The sequence below is a fragment of the Rhyacophila brunnea genome, unplaced genomic scaffold (genome assembly GCF_057557595.1).
Source record: "Rhyacophila brunnea isolate RB1 unplaced genomic scaffold, BYU_Rbru_1.0 scaffold_11, whole genome shotgun sequence".
Lineage (NCBI taxonomy): Eukaryota > Metazoa > Arthropoda > Insecta > Trichoptera > Rhyacophilidae > Rhyacophila > Rhyacophila brunnea.
In genome coordinates, this window is record NW_028232763.1 from 36,050,711 (window position 1) to 36,063,234 (window position 12,524).

The 12,524-nt window shown below is 32.6% G+C and overlaps 1 protein-coding gene across 1 annotated transcript in view; it reads right to left on the bottom strand.

The window, feature by feature from the left end:
• Positions 1–12,524, bottom strand: part of LOC147078693 (ATP-binding cassette sub-family G member 1) — a 136,054-nt gene that overhangs the window by 77,139 nt on the left and 46,391 nt on the right. The window contains exon 2 of the mRNA XM_085960376.1: positions 11,767–12,165. Coding sequence (XP_085816502.1) covers positions 11,767–12,067 — 301 coding nt within the window. The 5' untranslated portion in view covers positions 12,068–12,165. The remainder of the gene's footprint in view (positions 1–11,766; positions 12,166–12,524) is intronic.

A 12,524-nucleotide genomic window follows, 5' to 3' on the forward strand; every position in this document is an offset into this window, starting at 1 on the left:
CTAAGTATACTTAGTACCAGTATAAAAAAATACTTAATATAGAAACTTGTTCCAAAATACTTACTAGTATTTGGAATACTATATAGAGCGTTTGGCGTGCGTATGCGACAAAAGTTTAATACTCAACTGAAACTAAAACCAACTCCATATCAGTATTTGAAATACGTATCGGCTCAGGGAACTCAGACTGTGTATCGGCTTCAATAGAATCGCTAAAAATACGCTGAGCTCCGCTTGTCCAATAGTCCCATTTATTATAAAATTTTAAACACATTTTAAATTTATGAGTTGTTTTTCTGTTAGGTTACAATATTCGTATTAACAAAAATGAATAACAGTGTTTTTTTTAAATTTTAAACATGTTTTGAGCGGTATATAACAAGCCCAAACCTGTGCGTCATCTCACCACTGTGCTGCGACTCAAAATGTATGACCTATTATTCATACATTCGAACGCAATAGAGTAATAAATTAAAATATACCTATATTCAAATGCTATCTCGTTCGCGCGTATTTAATGTCAATAGTGTTAAAAGTCTACCAACTGGCGAGTGCACAGAACAGCGACTCGCGATGATATCATCACAAGTTTTTTGGAATAAGTTTATTGGGTATGGGTAGTTTCATTCGAAACTTGAGTACACAAACTGGTGACAGTATTTCCAACTCACCTCTAGTAGGATGTACCTAACGACACTGATGCAATGAGCAAATAGGATCTCATACATTATGACGAGACGTATTTACGGTGCGAGTATCGTTATTTTACATCTAAAACGTATTTTAATATTGATACTGATATTATTCTGTATGAGAATGGACCTTACTAAAATATGTCAAAAAATGACAAATAATAATAATATTCTTCTCATAATATCATTAATAATAGTGGGGTTTCAGACTGAAATCGATATTAAATAATTACCTATGCATGCTTGTATTTTCAGTTATAAATAGATAATGATATGATAATCACCTTTGCACTTAAAAAAAATGTATAGAGTTTATTTTGATGCTTTTCATTGCATTTACAAATGCCACAAAAATGTTTTCGAAATGCGTGACCTTTAGTACCTATACTGTTTTGGCCCGACTGCAAACTATCAATAAGCATTTCGTTAACATAATATGTAGGTAAATGAAAAAAAAAATGTTAAGAAAAAATACTTAATATTCATTATTATCAATTATCATTCGATAGAAAAGTATTTTTAAATAAATATTTCCGTATTGACATGAATAAATTACGCACGAACAATCATAGGTCTGTCTACTCATAGAATCCTTTGGTGAGTCAATGTCCTGGAGGTATTGGGAACAAAAAATATTGAAAATGTAAATCTAATTAAGTTCAAACTTTTTACATACATAAGTATAACATGAATAAATTTTACGGCTTTTAGTCATTTATAGTACCTATAATTTAATTTGAATCCAAACACGTGCAAATCAATGCCTAGATGAAGCGAGTCGGGATGTGACTGTGACTGGAAAAGGCAGCGAGCAGATGTAATTAAAGATGGCGAAGTTATCGTCGTATATCAAACGCCGTACAGGCAGGCGTGCGACCCATGGTGCCATCGTAGCGGCGTTGTGAGTAAAATATACAATATATTCCCGACTCGCTAAAAATCTACAATTAATAATACACATTTGCCCAACGTTGGAGTAGTTGGCTGAGCTCCCGACTCTCTCAAGCCCTTTTTTCAATTCCCTTGAATAACTTTATAGTACTATCGAAGAATTCCATCATCCTCGATACCAGAGGACATTTTAGTTACACGGTATCCTCAAAAACATCTGCCTCTGTCGCTCTTTGAGCATTGTATCGCGTACGATGTTTACATCACAATATCACATTCATCGTTTAGCTGCGAATCGTTTCTCCCCACGAGAAGAATACATATTTTATCCATAGTGTGGCCCGATCTGAATCTCAATATTAGTTGACTTGGCTCAGGTAATTAAGCGTAAAAAATAATCACTCTTTCCGATCATGAAAAGTCGGAAAGATTTTTTTAATAACGGCCCTGTATCAATAGTAGGTATTATATTATATATTAATAAGTAGAGGCCAAGAATAATTTTAAAAGTAAGAATTGAATTACATTCTATTGCTGTTTTTTTTACCTATGAAAAAAAATATTTTAGATTTATTTTGATAACAATTATTATTAATGGTTGGCTTTACATCTTTGAGGTCGAATTAATAATACTATCTCATCGTTATTCTGACAAAAGTCACTATCGATAGAAACAGCGGTTTCAGTTAAATATATCATTGAATACAGAAAAAATATACTTTACTTAAAGTTTAAGTGATACCAAACACTGAAAACAAGAAACGTGTTTCCACAAAAACCTCTAAAAATTGATTTCTCAATCACCCTTACTGGCCAAGAGAAGATAATATCCAGAGCGTTGGAGCGGAGCTCGGAGCAAGAACACGGAGCAGTGGAGCAATGGGATTTTACCCGGAGCAGGAGCAGCGAAAATTTGTAGTGCTCCACTGCTCCGAATGTTTTTTTATTATTAAATTTTCGTCCTAAAATCATTATTTTGATCAAATTATTTATTTTGACACTTTACAACACTGGAATTATTTGAAATACGGAATACTGTCGAGTGATAAATAACCTCACTTTTTTGACAGAAGAGGTAGATAATGAAACACGATTTACTGCCGGAAATTTTGTTTAATACAATTAATAATGAAAATTATGAATAATAAGCCTTATTTCAAAACTACTTATTTTTTAACATTTGTATACATATACCACGTATTACAACTTTCTACCCGGAGCGGAGCAGACCCTGGAGCGGAGCTGGAGTACCTAAGTATTAGGTCCCGGAGCGGATCAACTCAAAAAATGGTCTGCGCCAACCCTCTGGTAATATCTCAAATCAATGTCTTGGTCGATAGTGCTTTTTGTCTGAACAGCGTCGATTATTGCATATGTCGGAAGCACAAAATAATATTTTCTCCAATCATAAGTCGGAAAGTCAGCCTCCAATGCCGCGTGTCGCGGGGTCGAACCTCGCGGTTGGCTCAAAATACACACATTATTTTAAAATGTGTTTCAAATAGCAAGGAGTGCAAAGACCTAATAAGTTCGGCGAATGGCTAATATCAATGCTTCCGATTGGACCTAAAATTGCTATTACACCTTCCCGTATAATGTTATATATTATGTATGTTCAATAATTAGAATGGTACATTCTTAAATCTTGTGAATTATTCGTTGAATAAAAGAAATAGTTAATTAAAAATTATTAGCAAAGTAAGTTACATCATAAAATATTGGAGAAATCCGTGACGTCGGTTAGTAATTGAAGTAGTAGGTCTCTACTTTGATTTAATAAACAAAAATCGATCGCCAATAGTAGCTTGATTTGGAAGAACGCTGATGAGCAGGTATTAAAAGGCCAATAGCTAAAGTTTGTGGTCAGTATGTCACCTCGTAGCATAGTGGATGATGCGCGGATTGGGGCGTAAGCCCAGGTGATGCAGGTTCGATTCCTGCCGGGTGTCTTACTTTTTTTCAAAAAGATTTTTTTCTATTGGTTATAATATATTTTCTCATAGGTGTTTTTCAAAATTATGTATATTCAATAATTAGAATGGTACATTCTTAAATCTTGTGAATTATTTGTTGAATAAAAGAAATAGTTAATTATATATATTAAATAATATTACACAGATTTTAAAATATTATAAATGCGAGATTAACACTTACTAGACCATTTACTTTTAGTGATATTTTAATTAGGTAAGTTTTTAATACATTCTCTACTGTCAATCATTTAAAATTTGACATCGATACATTTTCTTTTTATGTATATCGTATTGATAGGCGATTTTTTGCAGCCGTATCGACAGCACAGACCGAGACTTCTTGGCAATGCGGACACTAATTTCTCTTTACTCTTTGCTATGGAGAGCAGATAATTAATTATACTTAGAATATTAGTATGCATGCATTTATAATAAGATCAATTATTCATTCACAAAAACAATCCATAAAAAGGTTGATTTTGTTTAGGCATGAATAATGATGCACTAGTGACTAGTAGACTAAAAACTTAACCTGATTCGGAAGAAAAAAATGTAAAAGTTTATATAACCAATTGCAGTGCACAAAAACCATCGAAAGTAGGTGATGTCAATCAACCTTAGCTTTTTGTGGCCAAGTACACAACTAAATACTTTAGTTCTTCACTCCTCAGTCCTTAAAGTCAACCGGGGATTTAGTATCGTTTAAACGAGACCCCGGGGTATGTATCTGTCTTTAATTCAACGTAACGCTCAAAACAAATTATACACATGAGTCGCTTAGAATCATAACTCACATATTCCAAAAATCAAGTTTTGAGATAATCGCTAAAAACCAACACAGCACTATTTTTTGTAATTAGAAGAACAGTATTGAACTCCCTAGAATATTAATGAGTGAGAGAGACGAATAACTTTTTTTTTTTTAATATATATACCTAATACTCCTAACGTTGCAAACATACACCATACTATGAGAAATAGAGCTCCCCGATTGGTTAGGAAGGCGTTGGTGACAAAACTCTATTCTTTGAAATATACGACATATTACACCAACAATGAACTTTGTCAACAATTTTCACATGGTTTAAATTGACTTTTAATACTCAACTATTTTTCGGTATATAGATTAATTCATTTAGAATCACTTGGCATATTTAACTAAAAAACGACAAAAATGCAATATGTGTGTTATGATTCTAAGCGACTCATATATCGATATCAAGCTATAAGTATAACGAATTCATCCAAAGTATTAATCATATTACCACCAACGCTGCCTTATCAAAAAAGTTACAATTCTGTTATCGGAGAGAATTGGAAAATCTCATTTGACAGCATGGGAATTGACGTTGTATATAAATGAGATATATCTACGAATGTGATACTGCTGCATTTATGCAAACAGTCGATAAAATAATATTAGTATGCATATAATGCTGAAATGATAGTATTGACGACTTTCAGACTCACGTCAGCCGTCGTGCCGTGAGTAATCATAATCAACCGTCAATACATCAATATAAATAACCTACTTCAGTATTGCTACAAGTACGATACATGCTCGACAGCATATTTATAGGTATGACATGGCAATTGGAGAGGGACGTGGGGCTGGACTGAAGGAAATGCCCTTTAGTATTAATAGTAATACAGACACAACAATTATTCAGATACCAAATTGGATCGTTTCGGTACATTATGATTGGTTTTCCGTTTGTCTTTCAAATACTGCTAATTTATATTACTGTTAATTAAATAAAAATAAGTAAAAATAAACAGTCTTTCCTAGATGGCGTTAGTAATCACGATTAAATTTGAATTAAACATTTTTTTATTAATGAATAATACACAATATGTAAAAATGTAGTAGGTATACGTTACGTTATTCTTACTTGAAAAACATATATGTATTAGAAAATAAATATTTTAAACAATATTTGTCCCGCATGGGTGTTTCTGAGATTTTACAAATTATACAATATGTCTAATAACGGATGCTACATTACGTGCGAATTATCCAATGCATAAAAAATAGTTTTATTAATTAGTAGTTAACATCTCGCGACCCATGGGTTGGGAACACGAGCAGTAGACTCAAATAGTAGGAAGTCGGACATCAGTAGTTAGTTGCAGTAAAGTTGTTCAATGCAGGGACGGTTTGAGAATATAATGGTGGGATACGCATGTCATTCCGATAGAGGAATGCACCCGACTACGCACAAACTTGACAAGGTAGGCGAAGTGTAGGGATTCCAATCCCGGGATCCCGAGCTATTTTTGATACCTATGAATCCCGAGATTGGTAAACATAATCCCGAAACTTTCGGGATTGATTATTTTATCATTTTTATGGAAAATAAAATATAAACGAAAATATAACAGAAAAAATACTTTTAATAACAAATAACTACATTAGAAATAAACTGAGTTTGAATGAAGTTTGATTTATGCCCATGTGTAAGTTGAGGATTCATTTTATTTTTTCACATAAATTAATAAAAATGAAAAAGATTGGAAAAAACAATGTTTCGCACTTTTAACAAAGTACCTAATTCCACCATGATCTCATACGTTTTACGGCAGTTTCATATTTGACTGACTAATTAGATTTATGAAGCGGAAAGGCCATACACCATGATTTGCTTTACTATTTTAAGTCTTGCTAACCCGTTCATTAAGTCTTTACTATCAGAAACAGCAATCTCATATTAAATTCACATTATTATTTATATTACAATATTATTTACTCCATTAAACCTCCATTAAATGTATTTCCAAGATTGAACGTACACAATATTAACAATAAATGTCTTAAATGGTATAAATTATACTAGATTTATTTTTGACCGATTTTATCAATGTAATTTGTAAATATAAAAATTTTATATTAACTATGGAAAAAATGCCAACACCGGGATTGTCAAATCGTAATCCCGAAATCCCGGGATCAGAATTTTGGCTCGGGATTGGATTCCCTAGCGAGGTGAACGAAATTAGTTGTCCATGCATGGTTCTTAAATCACAGGTACATGCAGGTACATGCAGGTAATATACTCGCCATTTATTTTATGATATTAGCATTGAAGTTTGAGCCTAGGATACAAGATAGTTTATGATACACGTGAAGTTATAAACATTACTTTGTTTACTTACTTAATTTTTATGTTATATAACCAAATAGATTTATACTTTGTACGCATTTTAAAACAGGAAATGCTCGCCAAGTTGATATATGAAGCACATGTGATAAAAGACGTGAATACCCAATTATTTAGGCATTAAGAGCTATTGTTCGTAACAAACAATGCATCAGCAACAATAAAATATACACATACTACCGATGATTTGGGGCAATTATATACAAAATGTACGTACCTACAAACAACAATAAATACAGAAAAAAAGAGTAGATACCAATGTAATATATTAATCAAATTAATACTCCTAAAATAGATAAACTTCTTCGTATCTTGGTGCAGTCTTCTATAGAAGGTTAGCTATCTCTATATACCTATATCTCCCTGTCCTGGGTCACTCGTACTCGATACCAAATGCTTTGGACATTGAGACACTGACGGAGGTTGCGTAGGTTCGGTCGTGATGGTGACAGGGGTGTTAATTCTTAAATTGTGTAAAGATGACTAAAAAACGTTACCCATTTACTTGAAAAAGAAAACATGTCAATGAATATAATGTTTGAGGCTTTCACGGTTGTTTTTTATCGTAGTATATTCTTGGGTTTTCACCGTGTCTCCTTCTTCCTTCTTTACTCGACGTTTCGGGCTCGTTGCAGAGGCCATTATCAAGAGATATGTTTTATGATGAAATGTAGTGTATGTATGTGAATGTAAACGTTGCTCTAAGAATGTCAAATTCTCTGATAATGGCCTCTGCAACGAGCCCGAAACGTCGAGTAAAGAAGGAAGAAGGAGACACGGTGAAAACCCAAGAATATACTACGATGTCAATGAATATTTGATTATTGTTACTAATAGAACATTAAACGGACGCATGTTGGATTTATATGACAAATTATATTTCGTTCGGCACGCGTCATTTGAACAATCCGCGCATCGCCTAGCCACGATCTTTTTAGACCATGCCTCAACTGAGGTAGCCTTAAACATAAGCATGAAGTTCGATAGTTTTCACAGAAAGTATGAAGTAGTTAGAGCGATGCCGAGCAAAAGAAAACGATACGACAGACTTCACGTAAAAGCAGTCTTTCTTTCAGTTTTTTTCTCGATTCGATGTAGACACAAACTGTATAGTATACTATATATAAGAATAAATTGAAGAAGAATATCGTCACCGTTCAGGCAAAAGTCACCAACCCTGAAAATGACAGTTTTGAGTTGAGTATGTCACCCGAAGCGTAAAATTATGTTCTTTAGGATGCAAAACTCACCTCGGTACATTAGTTAGTAAAATTTTGCTTAAATCCGAATTATTTGTTTTTCACTAAATGACTTTCGATAAAATCTTAACAAGCAAAAGTCATTATAGGTGAATAGACATTATTGACTCTATAAAAAAAAAATCCTTCGTGATAAATATACAAGCAAAAGTCACTATACTATGGATGGTGAGTTTTACTGATGCTTCTTTTGGCTAACATTGTTCAGATTATTAACAAGCAAACCATAATTTGAGCTACCTTGCCTCCTTTAAAACCTTCCAGATGTTTTAATTAGCATCAAAAAGTAAAAGTACCTTAAAGAAATTATTAAGAAGACATGAGAAAATAATTTAATGTAGATAAAACCTTAAAAACATTAAAATCTGATTTTTCCTGCATTTTCAAACTTTCAAATTGCTATATCTCAAAACTATGTTTTTAGGGTTGGTGACTTTTGCCTGAACGGTGACGATATATGATTTATACTATTTATAGAAAAGATTTAACGTGAAATCAGATCTTCGATTTCACCATGAATTATCTGTCGATATCATCATTTACAATATAAATTGTTAACCTGTTGTTATAGAATATTAATAAATAATATTATATAACATTACATACGTTTGTTTTTACAAACAGCAAACTATAATGATATAAATCGACGTGTTTATTAATATCCTAACAACAAAAAAGCTGGGATTAATATGACATTGAAAAAGATACTGTTTATTTTTTGTATAGAATTATTCACACACAAAATTTATATATGTATTATGCAAATAAAGGCAATAATATGTAATACTATAACCTTATCAATTTTAAGATAATTATTTCCAGCAGTAGATTTTCCTCCTGTCTGTTATAATTAAATCAGAATTATTTAGATACAAATCAACAGACTTAACAGCTTAATGTCCGTACATATACGTATGATACATATTATGTACACTGTTAAAAGTGGAAATCACCTGCTCAGGTAACGGAATAAATATATTATAATCAAGGAAAAATAATGATTCTAAATACCTAATACACCTACTAATATTATAATGACATGTAAAATGCCAGGATAAAATAAATCATTTAACAATTTTTATTCATTAGGATTTTTTTGTTTGATTTGATTTAATTCAATTTGTTTGAATTGATTCAATTTTGATTCATAAACAAATTATTATACAATCAGGTTATATAAGTATGTTATTTCTACTGTTTTCGACAATGAGAAGTGTCAAAACGTCCCAGTAAACATCCTGTGGCATTCACAATTAATTATTATCTAACATACAACTGACAAAAATAAAACGATTCAGACAATTTTATACCGTGTCTGATGATGCTAAAAGGTGAAATCAAAGTAAAAAACGGTCGATATGTTTTAATATAAATTCAATTGCCAACAATTAGTCTCATCAAGCAACAATATTAATTTAGTATAATAAATTGTCTTTCTTATGCGGTAGTATTAATAATTCAAACTTGTGTCGGTGAGCGTATACTGTCACAAGTTAACAGCATAAAATAAAATAGTAAAATTACCGTAATAATATAATAAGTATGTGTCTTTAAAGAGCACCTCAGAGTTAATACATGATTTTTAAATCAACTATTTTGAATTACTTGGGGTGAAGATCAAATGAGATGGTAAATCTAATACCAAACTGGTTTGCAAAGAAGCCTCGCTTTCGATTGAAAATTGCAAGAGAAACACATTCAATTAAATACATATCTGGGAATTCCAATCAGTGGCGTCCCTAGACAAACTGCCAGTGGCGAAGGGTGACTTTTGGAAAGAGATAAGCTGTGGAGATCAGAGAAAAAGAGCACACTTGTCAGGTAACTTACGGGAAATAAGAAGATAATACTTACGATATTACTACTGATGAATAGGTGCACACTAATGACAACGACACACTGGTCATAGGTTTCACCGCTGAATTTGTCAAATTATTTAAATCACTTTTGGCAGTAGAATTCCACGCATACTTTTCTTTACCAAACAATACGCATCGCCAACAAAAAAGTTTGTTTAATGTATAACTGCCAGTTAAAAACAAATATTTATCATATAAATTGTTGTGAAAATGTCTAATATAAGTTTTTTTGCTGTATTCAAATCTAAATGACCCCTTGGAAGGTCAAGCTTTAATAATTTTTAATTTTTGAAGAAACGTCAATCTCGGGAATGATTTTTTTTAAATGCAATCGTTCGCACATTTTCTATCGGGACACTATACAATTTAATAAATACTTATATATTTAAAGCACTGGCGAATGATTTCGGTACAATATGAGATAATTTATCCACATTCAAAACACAGTAACACATTGAATTTTGTATTAAAAATAAACCTTTATCACCGCTTTGAAATGTCAAAATGACATGAACTGTGAATAGCATGTTATGTTTGTCTATGACTGAAGAAACCTAAATAATAATCGCGAATTAATACAATATTTATTTTTAATAACAATTTATAAATTATATGTGATCGTTAACACAATAGTTATTATTTTTTTTAATCATCCTTATTATTTATTATTTGCTTTAAAAGATAAGCATAGACAATAAACAAATCAACATAGCGCATAAGCTTGTCCTGTTTACGCTTCCGAGTCAGGAACAAAAACGCAGACATGCATGAAGTTGGCAACTGAATTGCGGTAGAAAATTCGGCTTGGATTATCGTTGAAATAATTCTAAAAATAGCACTCACGTTGTGACGTTCCGTCATTTATTTTTTATTCGGAACTTGACTAAATTAAACGCTCTACTTATAAATAACGACGATAGATGACAATCAATATTTTTATTATAACCTACAATATAGATAGGTATTTATTTATTTAAATTAAATACTTGAAAATAGAAGGTAAGCTTTAAATAATCGCTTAGTATGGAGCCTTCGCCACTGCAAACTGCCACCTTTAACAGACTTTTCATTTTTACTTTCAAATTTGCTAGATACTTACCTATCTACCTACATATTTTATTAAGTACCTACTTATTTTCGACTACCTTAAACAGACAAAAACGCCAAAAATATTTAATTTAATGTACACACAATCAAGTGATAATATCAGAGCATTTCCACTAAACATACTCTCAAACAGTGGTGGTTTTAGTTACGTGAAGGTCTGTGGCGCTGGGTAACCGGACAAAACAGAACATGACAAAACAAAACATGACAAAACAGAACAGTGACAAAACAAAACAAGACAAAACAGAACATGACAAAACAGAAAATAACAAAACAGAACATGACAAAACAGAACATGACAAAACAGAACAGCCAGGAGAAAAATGAAACATTAATTTTTGTGGAATCTATTTAGGTTAGGTTAGGTTAAGATTTTTTAGATTTATTAATTTTTAAACGCATTTACAAAACCATCAAACCACTGCATATAGACGTACTGAAATATGACTATATTGTAAAACATTAGAGCGAGAGGTTTAAAAGAATACTATTTTATGTAATAAAAATACTGTATGCAGTCTTCAAATGTTTAAAATAAATATAAAGGATAATAAGGATTCAAAATTATATAAATAGATTATCTACAACGTTTAAGGAATGTCCAGGGTTATGCTCTGAAAATACCATAAAAGCTCCATTTTGACCTACGCTGAGCATGTGGGCCGTTAAAGACACCCACAATCTGGCCTGCCTTTACTTCACATCAACCAGATTTGGGAATTTTAGAAAAGTCACTAAATACAATCCATCGCTTATGGTTTACGGTGAAGATACGGGATAGGACTAAGGAAAAATAACAAATAAATTAAATAATGTAGTTCACTTACTGCATTCCAGTTTCATCAGCTTGTATTCCCGCACGGAGAATTTGACGTCCCTGAACTCTATGTCGACCGGCCTCCGCTTGAAGAACTTGAATTCTTGAAGCAATAGCTGATTTTGGTTGAGATCCAGCTTATCGAAGGGCGCGTCCTGGGGGAACGCATCCTGGGCGAACACGTTCGGCGGGTCTTTGGAGATGGTGTTGATCCCCTCCTCCGCGGTAGACAGCGAGGAGTCGGAGTCGCGGGAGCAGCAGGCCAGGGGCCGGCCCGCTTTCTCTTCCTGCTTTAGCGTCTTTTTATCCATTTCCGAGCTCGCGGCGGACTATCCACCGGCCAGGTATTCAACTCGCCCGTTTTCTCTATCTCGCTCGTGACGAAGCGCTCGAAGCTCGCGAACGTATACTGGAAACACAATCGACGTAGGTATAATAAAAAACATATAACATCAATCCGGCGTTAATACGGAAATCATTAAAATTCACCATTAAACGGCTTTTTAACTACACTTTTTAAATGTAAAGTAGGTACAACAATAATAAGTTACGAATAATGTACTTATACAATTATTATTAAGATACCGTAAAAAATCTCACTTGCCACCAAAAACCAATGTCATACGGTACATGGCCTTGATAATGGTATAATAATCGAAATAGCTATCGACTCATTTGTGAAATTATATTTTATTCCGTATTGAAAAATGATGTTCTACAAAGTATCTACGTAAATATTAATATTTTTTTTTATAAACTTGTTATTTT